The 18,159-nt window shown below is 44.2% G+C and overlaps 1 protein-coding gene across 1 annotated transcript; it reads right to left on the reverse strand.

Moving 5' to 3' along the window:
- Window positions 1-187: 187 nt before the first annotated feature.
- onecutl (one cut domain, family member, like) lies at window positions 188-8,015 on the reverse strand. The gene is made up of 2 exons (XM_071910142.2): window positions 6,962-8,015; window positions 188-498 (listed from the first exon to the last, which is right to left on the reverse strand). The coding sequence occupies exons 1-2, from the start codon at window positions 8,013-8,015 to the stop codon at window positions 188-190; spliced, it is 1,365 nt and encodes a 454-aa protein (XP_071766243.1).
- Window positions 8,016-18,159: the final 10,144 nt, after the last annotated feature.

Raw genomic sequence — 18,159 nt, forward strand, 5'->3', positions numbered from 1 at the left:
CGATCAACTTTGGTATGGAAAATGCTTCAAGATACTTCTTCATAAAAACATCTATATTAGCCGGCTCCGTCGCTCCTTCTGATAACGAGGAGGACATTTATTACGGCCGATCTCTGCCTAGACCAGTCTATGTGCCCCCTTGCTCCCTCAGCGCCCCCCCCCGCCGCGCCTCCTCGCCGCTCCGCCGTCAGGCCGTGCTGCAGGACACGGCGGAGGAGGAGACGCTGGAGCCCGAGGAGCCCGTGGAGGAGGGACGGCCCTCGTCCGCCCACTTGTTGAGGTTGCGTCGGCGGGCGTTCATGAAGAAGTTGCTGACAGTGGAGAGCTCCAGGCCCAGCTGCTGGGAGATGGTGACCTGCAGGTCCTTGGCGGGGCGGTGGTTCTCCCGAAAGATGGCCAAGAGCGTACGCCGCTGCAGGTCGGTGAACACCAGCCTGGTGCGCTTGGGGCCCTGGTTGCGCTCCAGCTTGCTCTGCTCCTGCTCCTTCCGCTTGCAGGCTGGGGGGAAAAAATAAATTAAAAAATGGGAAAGGGGAAATAGGTTAGCTAACAGACTGGCTGGCTAACTAGGACAAATGGATTAGCTGGGAGAAAGTGGATTTGTTGAAAGAAAACAGATTAGCTAAGCAACTTTGATTAGTTGAAAGAGATGAATCAGCAACTTGTTTCATTGTGCAGTAAAGGAATCAAGATGTTCAACCTATCACATCTTATTGCCACTGAGCTGCTGTAGGCTGCTTGGATAAAATAGATAACCAGATCCAGGACAAAACTCTGAAGTTATCCTCATGGTCTTGATTATGATCTTTTGGAAACAGTGTGTATGCTTATATGTATGTGGCCTGAAGACAAAGTGCAAAATCTGGTGCCGTCATCTATTTAATCCTGGTTATCTTTCAAAAAATAATCGAATTTAAAATGACACTCATTTCCCCCATGAAACAGCTTTAAAGTTCTAATTTTGCATAAGTAAACGACCTGCACAGTGCTGGAAAAATTGAGCGAGGAAGCACATGAACCTAACAGCAGTAATGTTAAGCCAAAATCCCCTTTTCTCCCCCCAGCATTTTATTTTGCTCCATCTTCACAATACTCCTGCAAATGATTTGTCAAATGAGGTAGCATTTAAATCTACTGCAGCACTCATGCATTCTGGCTTTTCGCTCTGCAAATTCCTTTTTTTTCCAGTCAAAACTGCATTCCCTATTCAGAGGCAAATGGGAAAATAATGCTGCAACATCAGAAAGGCCGAAGCGAGGGCCAAAGAAAGTCCAGAAACACCAAAGAAGCACTCGCTTACAGAAACAAGACATATCATGTAAACATAAGTATGAACATTTTAAAATAAGTGATTTGATTTGATTATTTTCTGTTGTGTTCATCTTCATAAACACATTAAGCCTAAATGAAATCACTGAAAATATAATGAAATCAGAGACTTGTTGCCTTATCTATCATCCATCTATTTCCTTTTCCCTTATTTCTACTGTGGTTCTCAAAAAATTATAACCATGCTCATTATTTGTTGCTGAATTAGGTCAGTGCCAAAGTTTGCCAAATTCAAACTTTTTTCCAAGCAGTGACCGGGGCGATGAAGTCTTTTGGTTAATTCTCATAAAGCCTGTGTAGCTTAGACTAACCGCACAATAAAAAAACAAGAGGGTCTGGGTTAAACACCGCTGTAGCTGCTGGAACTTTCCCAATTATGGAATCAATATTTCCTCAAGAAAAATAGAAAGAAAAAAGAAAAAAAATTACCCTGCAAAAAAAAAAAACATACAACAAAAAAACCGAACAGTCAGTTTTGTGTGGGAAAAAAATAGCCTGATGTGTGTGGGTTGAGCTGAGATCCATTTTCAGAATCAGACAGCATTTTGGAATTCAGGCTGTTGTTCTCTGCATACCGCCGCCGAACCTTTTCACCTCTAACACGCTGTAATTCTGTATTTACAGGAAACACAACACCAACCTCTGCCTTTGTGTACCGAGCCAACCCCCCCCCCCCCCTCCCTCCACCCCCCCACCCCCCCACCCCCCCCACACACACACACACACCTCCTCCCTCTGTCTCTCTCTCTCTCTGTCCGTCCATCTCTCTCCACTTCCCCTCTTCCCTTGCCTTAGTGGACACTTCAACATCATTAGTTTCTCATAAAAGTCATTTACATGTGGCGGCAGGAGTGAGTAATAATCACTTTAGGGGGAACTAATTTATTTTCTATTAAAGGCGGGTTACGTCAGAGGTGAGCGAAACAAGCAGAGTCGGCATTGCCCAGGGTGTTTAGAAGCCCTAAGTGGACTAAAACATATTTGGGGGAGTCGTGTAATTACCTAAATGCACACTTTTAAGAGGTTTCAATCAGCAGTGTGCGGCTGAGGGATCGTTTTGCTGATGGTATCAAATGCGTTTCTAAGTGTAAGCATTGGTGTGCGTGCACGCTCCGCGGCGCGCACGTGCACGCCAGCACTCAAACACACACACACACACACACACACACAGACTAGGGTTAGACCGATATATCGGGGCCGATACTGGGGTTTTAATAAATATCGGCCAGTAGATGTCATTCGCTGCAGATATGATGGAGGCCTGACTACAGTCTGTAAAACACATTTAATCTATTAATTTAATTGTTCCATAACATTTTGTAAATTTGTTCACCTACTGCTTAAAATAATTTCATTAGTATTGCTTTCAGGGGAGTTTTGTGTCCCATGATGGTCTAAATACTGTTTCAGAGGTTTTTCCACCCTGACAAGAATCAAATTCTGGGGGAAACACTGAACACAAACAAAAACATTTTTGTAAATTTTTAAGACACAAAATATCAGCTGTTGGTGACTTTGGTCTAAAAATATCGGTATCAGCCTTCAAAAACGTACATCGGTCAAACCCTAACACACACTCAACCATATACACACACAGATACACGAACACACACACACACGTTACACACACATTATATATATATACACCATGGAGGCTGCCTTTTGGTCTCAAAGCAGCACTGAGACGTTCAATTGATTGGCTTATATCTCCCCATTGAGAAACATCTCACACACGGAGGGCCGATGCTGATGTTTACTGTATGACCGGCACTTCAATACTCAACGCACAGTGGCAAATATCTCTCATTAGCCGAGCACTTGAGGAATAAGTGTGACCTTACTGCTGTCTTTTCCACGCGAGCGCCATCACAACAACAGCATGAGAGATGAGCGCCGCGCGCCGCTTCTGATTGCTTTGACATCCAGCTGAGTTTCTGAAACTTAAGCGCTGAATTGGACATGAATAAATCTCGCTGCAAATTCCCCCATGCACATTCTCCTCCAAATCATTATCTGAAGGAAATGTTTGACTCGGGGATGCACTCTTGTCAACTGGAGATTACAGCGGCCTGTTAGCTTTTAGGCATCTACAGCTCGTTTGCATTTCTGAGAGTTATCGAACCACGTCTCATTAAAATCTGAACAGGCCGAGATGTCAGAGGCATGTCAATATTACCACAAGTGAAATAAAATAATTTTTTTTTCTCCAAATGCTGCATTTTTCACAGGCGTTATACCATCCCTACCATGTCGATATATAGAGGGGGGGGGGGGGGGGGGGGTGCTGCAGCTATAGATGGTGCACTCACAGCTCCATGTAGTAATGAAAGGAATGACATGATAGTGCTAGGTAGCTTGCTTGTACGGTGGATTTATGGGCTGTTGGAGGAGTCAGGGTGTCCTGCCGCTCTCTCTTCCTCCTCCCCTCCATCCCGTCCTCGGCTCGCTCCCTTACCGACGATCATAACGCCGACCATTAAGTAAATGCTTCCTTATGCTGTAATCATGTGTAAAAGGCTCACAATTACCATGCTATAAATCCCTGGCACCGGGGCTACTCCTGCAGACATAAATATTCCCCTATAGGCTTCTTATGATCGTGGGAACAGCCCCTAATCATGATGTATGCCCCTGTCTCGTGTTGCTGAAACGTGATCGAAAGCCCTTTCCCTACCCCCCGGCGTCTGAACCTCCACCCCCCTCCTAGCCAGCCCCCCCCCTCCCTGTCCTCTCCCCCCCCTCCAGCCCCAGCCCACCCCCTGCTGATTTCTTGGGCCAGGGGCTGATAGAAATTATTGATTAAATCTGTGCAGCTCAGACTCCTCGACCCACAGAGGCTGGTTAACCCCTTCAGCGCCGGAGTGGGGGGAGCTGCAACAGCCAGATAAAAAACAAGCCTGTTTGTTTGGGGAGGGCTGCGCCGCCGAGGCCACGTTGGCCTGTTTACAATTCCTGATATGCAAATGGCATCCTGTGTGACCTTTGAGCCTCGCTAGCCGAATGTGAACTGTATGCAGCGGCCGGACGGGGCTTTGTGGCTTTCATTACTGTGGGGGTGGAGCTGGTGGTGCAGGCGCTGGAGCCGACACATAAACCGCATTGACCTTTCTTATTCATTTAGACCTTTAGTCAAGGGCTTCAGCCATCATCTTTAAAGTTATAGTCCCTGATCCCCCCCTCGACTTAAAGTGTTGAAGCTCGGCTGTGTGGTCTTTATCCCGCTACCCTGCCTTCTTCTCCCACTAAATCCTGATTGCCTCCTCCACAGCCTGAGGTTGGGCTGGAGATACATCTCATATACAGTGCAGTAATCCACAGAGCATAAGCACGCAAACCACAAAAAAAATAAAAAAAAAATAAAAAAGATACTGCGGATAAATCAGAGGGTTCACCTCCTCCTGTGTTAGCACTTCAGCAACGTCTCCGCAGGACGAGAATTAAATGTGAAAACATGGCAACAGCTAAATTCCATAATTACGTCCAACGCTTTCGCCTCGGAGAAGCTCTGCATAGCAACCCCCGATGCCAGAGCGATAGCAGGAATTATGAGAATAACAGTGTGTTGCTGGCTGACACCGGCGTGCTGAAGGGCCTGCTATGTATTTAAGCGAGTGCTGCATTAAGGAGGATCATCTTAAAACTTGAGGCGTGAAGCAGAGAGCACTTGAGCTATCTTCAGACCGGGGAGCACAGGGCACCGCGCATTCTAATTCCAGTCTCGATTTGCCGATGCGGCCGAGGTGTGTGTGGGCAAGGCGTGCTGCTCTTTCCCATGGAAATCAATAGAGGCTTGTAATTAAACAAAAGGGGGTTGGCCAGGGGAAAAAAAACAACCCCCTCGGAAAGTAGGTTATGTAGAAAAGTGCCGAGCTGTCCAAATTGTGGCTTTGCCAAGAACTAAATATGCAAGTTTAGACTGTGTGGGAGAGAGAGAGAGAGAGAAGCATTGTCAAACGCTAGCACATTGGCAATACCTTCTCTCTGTGTAGGGCCCTTAATTTTTTATGAGTATGATTGATCCGCTGCTTGGATTTTGAGCACTGAGTTGTTAAAATAATATCCGTGTCTGTGAAGATACAGAAACAAGGATACTGGAAAAAACCCACAAAAAAACGAAATGAATGATTGACTAAAATAGGTTTTATCTGCTCAAAATAACAAAGGACTATTTCATCATGACAAAGATTAGGGGTGTGTGACAGGAAGAGGAATCTTGCATACAATGCGTTCGCCCAATGGGAGGATTAGATTCATCAAATGCATTACCTAAATCAACATTTCTGTCGAATTACAGTAGAAACCCAGAGATAATTCATCTCTAGATAAGCGGTTTGGGTGTGATTGGTGTAACATTTTGCTGAACGGAGGATATACACATGTGCTCTCACAGCCGAACAATCAAAGATCAATAATTGTGAGGGGATTGCAAGAGTGCACAATCATTACCTATGAACCCTATTGTGTTGTTGGGCTTAATCAGTTGAGCTGCTGACAGAGAGCGAAAAGCAGTGATCAACTGGGCTGGCTTACACACACGTACTGCTCACAGACCCCCGCAGTGAGCAGACCACTTGCAGATACACACACACACACACACACACACACACACACACACTCGTCTCTGCTCATCTCATATTACTGTGTTCACTTGGATCTCTTTCTGTGCTTCGTGTATCAGATGGGTCCTCGGTCCCTATGGAGGGACAACACTGTAACATGGCACTGTACAGCGTGCTGTCTTGTCTTCAGTCCTTATCCCCCCAAGAATATCAAATGTCAAGCAGCAGATTACAGTGTGCCTTTCAAAAAAAGAAATCTCTCTCCCTGGAAATCTGTATAAATACTGCATGCGCCTCCACTTAGCCAATAATCTATTCTCTTTTTTTCTCCAGATATGAAGAATTTCACAAACCGCAAGGTGATGCCTCAGAGCAGAACAACAGAAACAAATGCCTCTGTTTTTAGCCCAGCAGTAATTGCCTCTGTGACGATGTTGATAAAAGACGTCTGGCAACAGCTCAAGACTAATTTGCATCAACTACCTTGCCAACTCAACTTCAGCCGCGCGCTGAGCAGATATAAATCACTGTTAGAATTAATCAATCGCTCCAGAATGGCATATCTGCACAAATTATTTTGTGGACTCAAAAGCGATTAAATTGCCAACCGCTGCTCACGCTGATCTTCATGGTTCATTTAAGAGGAGGGCAAATGTCTGTGGCTTTTCTGATTGTAGCTACTGTACAAATCAATAGGAGCTGTTTGGGAGCAAAGTAAACAAAGGGACTGGACATATGGCCCTTTCTTGCTCAAATTGTCCTCAATGCACCGCTAAGTTCTTATTATTTGGTTAGAGGCTGTTTAGACAATGTACATGCAGTGGTACATTCATTGGTATCAAGTGGGGAAACATCAGTATGATGCTTCTGCTTTTCCTCACGTCTCCACCTGAGCAGCATACTGATTATTGGAGAGGAGAATTTTTTTTGGAAGACATGGAGAAGGAAGGTGTTTGGGGAAAACAAGGCGAGTGAGTGTGTCTGTTTGTTGTTGTGTGTATTCTGTGTGCGTGTGTGTGTGTGTGTGTGTGCGTGTGCGTGAGAGGTAGATAGAGAGCAAAGGCAGATCTTACCCTCCAGCCGGAGCGAGGCCATTCTTTGAAACTCGGGCTCCTGCAGCCAGCGGGACATCCTCTTAAAGGTCTCGCGGCCGGACTTGAGCTTGCCCCAGGGCTTGGGGTTCCTCAGGAGGTCGGACAGCGTGCCCTGTGACCTACACAGCACCCTCTCGGCGAAGATGGCCTGGGGGATGCTGTACCTCTTCAGCTCGGTGATGATCCTCTGGGCCACGTCCCTGGTGTTGATCTCCTCTCCGGCCGCCCCTCCGCCGCCGCCGCCCTGCGCGCCGGGCAGCAGGCCCTCGCCGGGCGAGGACGAGGCCGACAACGAGGAGTGCGGGTGCTCGCCCATCTTGGAGGCCTGCTGGCCCGGGTGGTGGTGGGGCTGGTAGTGCTGGCTGTAGAGGTGAGGGTGGTGGCTCGGGGCGTGCTGGTGGGCCTCCATTTTGTTCAGCTGGTGGCCCACCGAGGCGTCGCCCCCTCCGAGGCCCGGCGGGGACATCTCGCGCCCGAAGTCCGTCGTCCGGCAGAAGATGTTCCCCCCGTGGACTTCATAGCCGCCGGGGAGCATCTGGCCCCCGTTGGCGTTGGGGCTGTTTCCCAGGCTGCCGTAGCCGTGCATGGAGGAGCCCAGGCCCGAGCCGGCGGAGGGCGGCGACAGACTCTGGGACATGGCCAGGTCCTTGCCGTACGGGTTGTAGAAGTTGCCGCCGAGGCCTCGGTCCTCCCGCATGAGGGTGAAGCTGCCGATGACGTTGCTGACGGGCAGGCAGGGGTGGTGGTGGTGGTGGTGGTGGTGGAACTTGTCGTCGAAGGGCTGCAGGGGCGTCAGGGTGGTGTAGGTGCTGCCGCAGCTGGACGGAGCGTCGCCGCCGTACCCCAGCGCCGACATGGAGTGGTCGAAGCCCGGCGGACGGTGCTCGGGCTCCAGGGACATGGACGGGCCCCCGAGGGACGGCCGGGGGAAAGCGGCTGAAAGGTCCCGTGAGTGCAGCATGGCCCGGCCGTCCTGGCTGTGGGCCAGCTCAGAGTGGCTGTGGAGGGACATCTCCCCTAGACTCCCATCCATTTTCTATTTCACCAAATAACCTTTTTTTTTCTTCTTGCCTCTGTATGTTGTTGTTGCTCTTTTTCTTGTTATTGTTGTTGTTCAACAGCAGGGCAAACCGTCTGGAAGGTCTCTTGTTACACGAGACTATGGATTTATTGATTTGTGAATGAATTGATTTCCGGGCTTATGGGGTGTCTAATTAATTATCTGATAAAGTTAAGTACTGTCTTCAAACTCCCTCAAACTCCAGGAAAACGTGTGTGCAACAGCATCAGGAACATTAACTACCATATTATTCTCATTTGTGCATCAACACTCTCCTCTCTCCTCTGTCTTTGGTCAACTGGGTTCCTCGGCAGGAGCCTTTTGTGCCTGCATGAGACAAGATAGGCGCTATTACTCCGCTGCATTTAAACTTTTATCGTTACAGACAAAGAAAACACTCGGATCACATTGTCTGCAGCCTGGATCATTAATTTGCAATCATGCATCCCAAACAATGACAATTATACAGTAGCATTACAGCATCCTAATTTCTACTTCCGAGATACGTCCCGTGGAACACGCGATAAAAGCTAATATCGGTGTTTTCTTAACCCACTTGAACCAAATCTCAGCTTGAAACAGACTATTTTTTCCTTCTTATGCAAAGTTATGGATACAGAGGGAGCGCGCATGCGAAGCGCTGCACATTAACCGACGCGTCAGGTTTGCGTATTTACTCCACACATGCAATGAATCCGGACGATGCTTTAACAAACAGCCGGCACGATGGCGATCTGGAGACATGAGGATAGTAATATGTGAACATATACAGCCGTAAAATCCTACCTTTATTATCCACTTCTCTGAGCGCGTCCGCGGCTGTTGTCCGTCCTGTGCATCTCTCCGATTGTGTCGCCAAGCAGCCTGCAGATTCACACAATTGGTCCGCTGCGCCCCGGGGTGCAACATTCACCAAAAACCAGAGCGCAAAAACAATCTGCGGTTCCAGACAGACCTCTTCCTCTCTCCGTCCTCCCTGCGTCCCCGCTTTTTTTAGTCTTTGTTTTCCAGTCCAAAAATCTCCGGGTCTAGCCTCGTTTCGCTCTACCCTAGCAGCTCTCCTCTTTTTCTTTCATTATCTCGTGAGATTTTCCTCCTCCTCCTCCTCCTCTTCCCTCTGCCTGCCACTTCATCGATCTCACCACCAACTCTTTCTCCTTCTCCTCCTCCTCCTCCCCCCTGCTCACATTGACTCTCTGCTTTCAGTGCGTCACGGCCTTAAAAATCTGACAGATGTGCAATGAAATTCCTACTCCAATTAACCCTTTCTCTCCGGGGGGGGGGGGGTGATGGGGGGGGGGGTTGACCGGGGGGGCGTAGGGGGGTGGGGGTGGGGGGGTGGAGATGCTCCCTTTCTCACAACCCCACAGGTTAAGCCTCCTTCAGCTGATTGCATGCACAACTTATGAATTATGTGCGCACATCCTGGTCATTTTGCTGCGCTTAGCTGTTTATTGTATCTGATCAATGGATTTCCGGCGCAACACACAACACAGGCTGCAGATACTGTTTTTTTTTTTTTTTTTGTAACAAGTAATGCTGTTGCTGTTATTATCATCTGGTGTAAAATAACACTGAAATTGTGGGATATAAATACAACTGCATTTCGTGTTTATTATTATTTTTCTATTATTATAAGAATAATACTTATTATTTTGTATTATTATTGGTATTATTATTATTGAGTCTTATTATTATTACTGCAGGCCTAATATGAGCGCAACACCAGTTTAGGGGGCGCTGGGATAATAAAAAACTGTATTAATGGTGAATATGCAATTATGAGAATCGCCTCACTGACTTATTGACTCCAGAAAAAAAATCTATTCATTTATCCTCTGCTGCTCGCGCTCTCTCAACAGGCCAAACCTGGCTTTTCTTCTGCCTGAATTAAGAGTGTTGTTTTTTTTCGATGGCGTCTTGGTGATTTAAGACAAATGTAAATCCCACCTTTCAGGAATAAACGCTGTCAAGTGACGCGCCTGCAACTGATTCATTTAGCCAACCTCTTCATCAGCACTCACAGCACGGCTGAGCGCCTCCATTCACTTCAGCTCGCGCACACTTCAGTGTGGAAAGTCCCTAAACAAGATCAATGCGACCTTTTTCCACAAGACCCTCGACCTACTGCAGCACCGAGCAACACACACTGCAGTGTGTGTGTGTGTGTGTGTGTGTGTGTGTGTGGGTGGGTGGGTGTCCATTGTGTGTATGAAAGTGTGCGCATGTAGGCTATTGCATGTATGCATTGTGTGTCATTGTGTGTGTGTGTGTGTGTGTGTGTGTAGGCCTACTATGTTTGTGAGTGTGAGCATGCGTGTGCACGTGTTTTTGTCCATTTTGTGTATGTGCGTGCGTGTGTGTACATGTGTGATTTTGTGTCCATTATTTGTTTGTGCGTGTGTACGCGCGCGCGTATGCATGTGGACATATGTGATTTTGCGTCTATTTTGTGTTTCTGTATGTGTGCATGTAGCACTATGCATTTCTATGTGTGTGCACGCGCTTGTGTGCATATATGTAGGCTATATATGTGCGTATGCGCGCGCGCGTACTGGCCTCCGTGAGAGACAGACAGACAGGAGCAGAGGAACAGAAACAGGGAGGCAGAGCGCATACTAATCATATCTGTCTGTCAGTTTAATTTTCAGAGATGAGCAGTTCTGGCGTTTGGAAACAGCGGAGCGGTGCGCGGTGTGGGACCGCCGGCTTCCCGGAGCAGATGCTGCCCTATCGATCCGCCCCGCGCGCAGCCAGCACGGAGGGATGCGCGTATGGATGGCGAGTAGCTGGAGGTAAAATGGTCAACGGCTACAGAGCGAAAATAAAAGGTCCTTTTGGAGGTCGGGGTGAAAGTTCACCTTCTGTGGCTGGAAAACCCGAGAAGGCAGGCTGACACCCGAGCTGCGAGGCCCGAGCGAGCCCCGCAGCCCGGGAGGGAGAGCAGCTCGGCGGCCTGCTGCTCCGGTCTGCAGCGCCGGCTTTACATACAGACACTCAGCTGCTGCCACTTACAGTGTAGAATGAGCCTCAATTCCTACATCAGCAACATTACAGCCAGCAAGGACATTTACATTCCAGCCATTTAGCTGATGCTCTTACCCAGAGTGCAACAGTGGAACAGGCTTCAAATCCTAGATCACCATTACAGCCAATAGTAAGGGCATTTACATTTTAAGCGTTTAGCTGATGCTGTTATTTTGTGTACAGTGAGAGCAACAGTAGAATCAGATGCAGCTCCTGCATCAGAAATATTGCAGCCGATATAAGGACATTTACATTTACATTTTAGTCATTTAGCCGATGCGCTCATCCGGAGGGAGTTGCAATCAATGCAACAGTAGAATGAGCTTCACTTCCTGCATCGCCAATATTACAAGCATTACAATAGTAAGGAGGTCAAGGGTCAGATGATGTTGCTGCGAGCCTAAAATGAGCATGCAAGAGAGAGAGAGAGAGAGAGAGAGTAGAAAGGAAATAATCTAAGGAGAGGCAGCAAGGGAATTTTATTTGTATTTCTTTTTTTTTCTCCCAGTTGCAGTGCGTAAAGAGGGGGATGTGTGAGCTATAGGCGACTTCTTGAACAGATGAGTTTCCAGCCTGCGAAGGAAGATGGGGAGTGACTTGTCGAGATTCAAATTCATTAAAAAAAAAAAAAAAAAAAAAAAAAAAAGAGTAGTCTGGTGTTTTCAGCGGGCGGTACGTGCTGTGAATGCCGGCCTGGAGGTGGATCCAGAGGGCGGGCGGCGGGCAGAAGGCAGCGGGCAGCAGGCAGCAGGCAGAAGGCCCACAGCAGCCACAACAACACGACAAAAACACAACATCCATTCCTTATCCTGTATTCTTACTCAGCCGCATTCCCTCCCCAAATCGCCAGTTTAATCACCGAATAAATGTGATAAATTATTGGCAATGATAATGGATGGAGCGCGCGCAGTGACAGTCTTGAATGAAATATTGACTCCAACTCTCTGCGACGCAAACTGGAAAAAAAAATGCATTTAAATGACATTTCAGCAGCAAGAAGTGTCCGTCAGTGTGAGAATAATCTAATCTGCGGGATTAAAGCGGCAGAATCTGCTTCCTAACTGAGCGAGCTGCCCGAGTTTCTAATGAACTTGTGTTTTTATGATCAATTACTTCGCCTGAAGAAGGAAATCCAGTTCTGAGGCTCAGCCAAACATCAATATGTTTTGGGTGCCTTTTTTTTTTTTTTTTTTTTTGGAGAATTAATTTCCAAAAATAATCGTCATGTCTTGTCAGTTCGTGTTTTAAAATGGATTGATAGGAGAGGCTGCTGTTGGGATTTTTATTCTGACTCTAATGGGCCGTGTTTTCATCTTCTGGATATCATCCCATGCATTATTTAATCACAGCAGACACGCACGCGCGCAAACACACGCATACACATGATTACACACACACACACACACACACACACACACACACACACACACACTGAGCAATGACTGTTAAACATGACATTTGAAACTAAAACCATGCGCGCATTTTCTTATACTCCCCTATCTGTCTGTGTGTGTATGTGTGTGTGTGTGTGTGCTTAATGAGTAAACAATACAGTGAATGGTACTGTAGACCCCCCCCCCACACACACACACACACACACACACACACACGGTTAATTCTCCAAGTTCTTTATTCTTAGACATAAAAATGTGTTGACAGTCATTTTTTTCATCACTTGTTTAACAGGAAAACAAAAGTTACACTCTTCAACACATGATAGAAAGTTGTTTTTTTTTCATTTTCAACACGTTGGGACAAATTTGACTTCAACCCAACATCCAAAAACACACAGTGAGACTTTATGAGGGATTTTGCAAAGAAAAGTCAATTTACCATATTTCAGACTGAAATAAATCCGCATGGTTTGAATAAACACTCTACATCACAGTCAGTAGGGTCAAACTGGTGCAAGTTATATGAAGATTGAGTCTTTTAAGGGGGAAAAAAACCCTCATTGCTTTTCTGCAAATATAATTGATTTTTGTTGTTATTGGTGGTTGTTTCCCTCATGATAATCATCTTATCTACTGTAGTTTCCCCTCCTTTTTATTTGACCTCCATCACTGGACATCATGTGTTGTTATTAACACACGTTGTTACGTTGAAAAGGAACAGAAATGTGTCGCTATTCCCAAACTAGACTCACAGATATGCTGAAAATGACAAATCCTCCGCTTTTAAAGACAATTATTTAGTCAATCCTAATCAATACTTCAGGCTCTTTCCGCCATTTTAGTCACATTTCCGTCAATACTTCCAAAACAATTGAGGTGTGTCAAAATTTCAGTGATGCAAAACAATAGGAAACACTGAGCAAATACAATAAAACACAGCAGACAAACATATTCTTGTCATTTCTTTTTTATTTCCTCACCATGCAACAAATTGCTCCTTTAAATCTCACAGTAAAACCAAACCTGAAGTCCTGTTGCTTGCTGCGCATCTAAAACTTTTTTTTTTAAAGTTCAGGTTGTGGCAGCAGCACGTTGGTTTCCAGTGTGAGATATTTTATCTGTTAAAATCACCAACATGCAGGCAGCTGGAGGAGCGGCAGTAAGGACAGTTTGAGACTAAACTGATTTTTTTTTACATAAGAAACCAACAGTGGCGAGAAAAATCCAAACCTGTATCAGTTCAAATGAATAGTGAGTCATAAATAGACGATTTGAACAGAACATTACAGACAGCGTGACTGCAGGTACAGTACAACACAGAGTGGGCATTATAATACAATACAATATAATACAATACAAAATAAAATGTAGTTCAACCTGCATGAGGATCAGCTGAGGTTTTCACTGCTATTCTGTTTTGGACTCTTACAGGTTTTTATTGGAATCATCATCATCATTATCATCATCATTATTATTATTATTATTATTATTATTATTATTATTATGGCCGATTTTCGACTATTTAATTTACTTGGTAAATCCTCTGGTCTTTCAAAGGTTTATTCAAATTCTCCTCATTGGTTTCCATTAAACAGAGAGAATGAAGCATCTAGAAATCAAAATATGAATTTTCTGCATTGCTATAAAAATAACACATTTATGATTTACCTGTAAAATGGGCTGTCGTGCCTTTAAAATGTATAAAGCAGACTAGATCTGCAAATTATATTTGTTTTATCATATTTATTGTACGCATTTGTATTACAGTGATGTCAGAATAAAAAAAATAGCTTGGCTTCCTTCAAAATAAAATTAAAACAACTAGGCTATATTTTTTATTCTTAATCTAAATCTGCTCATTCACAGTGAAATAGTGAATTAAAATCCTAATTTGAAATTATATCTTTAGAATATGAACTGTGTATAATGGCAATGACATTATCTTTTTTTTTCACAACTCCCCATTTTTTTTTTTTTTTTGCACCCATCCCTAACCAATCGATAAAATCAATTATTACCACGAGGCCTGGCGTCACACAGATCACTATTGTGAATAATCGATAATTGAATTAATTTGACCGGATTAGATTTTGGGGGGAAAAAATGATAATAATAATCATGATATAAATGAACATTGATCTATTCATGTAGCAGCGCCATATGGACTCAGTCATCTGATGCAGCACATTTAGAGTCAAATAAACTGCTGTGAAGTAGAAAGAGTCCATGTGACTGAGTCTGTCACATAAATACAGATTCTAATTCACCTTACATTTATTAAGAAATAAAATAAAATACATGCTGCCTGTAAGTATAAGGATATTTCTTTATGTTGAGCTGTTCAAAATATGCAAAATGTAGATTATAATACTGTGATTGACGTCTGTAGTTGCTGATAAAAGTGGATATTTATAAACCTTGGGCTATTTGATGAACTTGATCATTTCCAAGGCCCAATATAAATATATAAATATATATATAACCTGCAGGCAAATTGTCTGACTGGGCCTTTCATCCTGCAGTGAAGTGTTTGGCCTTCCACACACACATTTACACACATTGTGCCCGATCAAAACAGAAGGAAAACACTGATGATAAATAACAGTTTCTTCATATTTTAACAGTTGGTTTTCTACTTCACACTTGCTTGTAGCTAAAAAAAAAAAAAAAAAAAATGAGCACAAGCCTCGTTTTGGTTGGACCTGCGTTTCATAATCTGGTCTATAATCTGTGTGTGGATTTAAATAACACTGAAATATTCCACAAATTACAGCTAATAGATTATTCCAACACATAAGTGGATTTACCTGCTACAGTTCACAGCAGCTGCTTTCCTAGTAAATAAATAAATAAATAAATAAATATGTAAATAAAAAACTAAATGAAATAAAATACACTTAGAATATACTTCATCACACTCAGGAGAATCAATCTGCCTCCGCCAGGTCGAAAATGTAAAAATCACTGATTGGGAAACTTCTACCAAGTGAAGGATAATCACGTTATTTTCTGTCTATTTGCAAGTTTTAGCGCAGCAGCTATTTGCAAATCAGCGGGTATGATGTGAAACTTCAGTGTGAATAATGTTATTATCGATCACATCTGCTTTGATGCAAATGCAGTCAGTTAATTCAGTCTGTTCCGTCCTGTTCACATCTGTCAGTGCGCTGCAGCAACTTTGGGGAAACTTGTGGTAATTTTGGCTAATAGGAAAGTTTCACCGGCAGAGAGGAGAAACTGTAAGAGAATAAAAAGATAATTATTCCATTAAAAGAGTTGATGAGTATTTTAGAGCTATATTTGTCCTCAACAGTCCAGTTTTTAGTAGTTTTTAATTGGTTAAAGTTAAAATCGTAATTGTATAAAATATTGCAGTGACAAGAAAAGAGACGCAGCGCCTATCTGCTGTTATCACAAATAACAGCTTTTGTTTATAGACTTTTTAATTTAGAAACTGACGCATAGTGTGTGTGTGTGTGTGTGTGTGTGTGTGTGTGTCAGAGAGAGAGAGAGAGAGAGAGAGCGTGCGCGTCAATCGATCCATGCATGTTAAACACCCCCCTTTTTGCCCTACAACTATTTTTCATATAAAATGTAAATATCTTCCGCTGTAATTGGCCGCGCATTCTTTATGCTAATGAAATTATCTGGTGGCAGAGGGAAGGAAAACAGTTAATTTATGCAAAAGTGGAGCTCAGGGGGTGAAGAGGTCGATAAGTTACACTTGTCTGTTGTGTTTTTTCCCTTCAACTATGTAGCTGTGAGACACTGGTGTTGCTTAAAATCATTAAAAGTTCTCAAAAGTTACAGCATTAGTGAGTCATTAGTTATATAGATAACAGGAGGAACCAGCTGAACTCCTGCTGCACGTGCATGATTTGTTACAGGTGGAAAACTTTTAAAGCATATTTAACTAGAAAAAACCCTCAATGCAATATCCAATGTTTGCTGTAAACTGACATTGAACATGCATGCAGTTCACATTTAGTTTGCTTGATTTCATTACTACTCATAATATTTACTACTACTGCTACTACTGTTAGAAGTACTACTAAAACTAATAAAGCTACAACTACTGCTGCTATTACAACTACTACCACTACTACTACTGCTAGTCCAAATACTACTACTGTTACTAATAATACGACTGCTATTACTACCACTACTACAGCTACTTTGCAAATATTCTTCTTCTTCAATGCATTGATAACTGGCTGCAAAATGAATTGCTTTAGCTCCAAGTGATCAAACTCCAAATATATTTAAACTTTTTCTAATATCTTAACTTTTTGTAATTACTAATGAATTCTTTCGAAATTTTCAGACTGAAGCAAGCACAAAAATTGCGTTCGGAAAATTTGACCTTTTCCAGTTTTGCATTTGATTTTGCGTTCTAGATCAGAGTTCAGAGCTTTAGTGGATTCTGGGGGTTAAGAGACGACCAACAAGCTGTCAATAGAAGACGATGAATATAATTAGAGCGACTGTTTTCTTGTACGATTTAGAAAATGTAACAGCAAGTGGTATGAAATGTACAGACAGTGGGGGACATTTTGAAAGCAGAGACATTTCAAAATCTAAAATCCAAAGCAATGCAAAATCAGAAGGGGGATTGCATTCTAAATCAGTCACATCTTTTTGTTTTCCTCATCATTTCTGCAGGTTTACGGATGTAAATATGAGCAGAGTGACACTTCTGCTCAGCCAGTTCATTAGAAATACAGAATTAACGTTAAAAACGTTAACAGAAACTAGCTAAGAAAAACAGAAACATGGCAAAGAAAGGCCTATATACACACACATGCCAGGGCCTGCTAACACTGTAGTGTTATTACTGCAGGTCAGGCTACTGTACACACTCCTTCTGTCATCACATTACACGCCGTTACCAAATGATTCAAAACACCAGACTGTGCATGCTGGCTGGAATTATTCTCTCCAATAAGAAGCCATGCAGAAGTGAATCTCATCTGATTCTGTTGCCTGACAAAATACTGCGATACACCCCACTCATACTGTCTTTCCCACACACACACACACACACACACAAGTAAACACTCAGACACACCCACACACACCCTGTATGTACACATTCTCACACACACACATAGACACACACACACGCAAATAAACAGCCCTCCTCCTCCCTCCATCTTGCCCTCCACACCTTCCAGTCCCACTTGGAATAAAAACCTATTTCTCGGAAAACCTCGGCGTGCATCTTTAGAAATCCCTCACCGCACGCTGCTTAACATCGTATGACCACTCCGCCACTCGCTGATATAAATACCATTTCAGAAAGCATCTACATATTGATCAGCATCACACACACACACACACACACACACACAAACACAAACACACACCGAGCTATTTTCTGGCGCGATAATGCATGCTTTGCCTCGGCCTGACAGCCTCACAGAGTAAAGTGTGTGTGTGTTTGAGTGTGTGTGTGTGTGTGTGTGAGGGTGTAAGTGTGTGTGAGTGCTTGTAAGTGTGTGTGTGTGTGTGTGTGTGTCTCACAGCCAAAAAGTGTGTGTCAGTCTCTCTAGCCAGTCAGTGTAACTCGGTGGGGGATCAAAGGCAGCAGGGTTCCTCTTTCTCTCTCCCTCTCTCTCTCTCTCCCTCTCTCTCTTTCCCTCTCTTCTTCTTCCTTGGTTTTCCAGTCAGGTCGCCCCCCCCCCCCCACCACCACA

The sequence above is a fragment of the Centroberyx gerrardi genome, chromosome 12 (genome assembly GCF_048128805.1).
Source record: "Centroberyx gerrardi isolate f3 chromosome 12, fCenGer3.hap1.cur.20231027, whole genome shotgun sequence".
Classification (NCBI taxonomy): Eukaryota; Metazoa; Chordata; class Actinopteri; order Beryciformes; family Berycidae; genus Centroberyx; species Centroberyx gerrardi.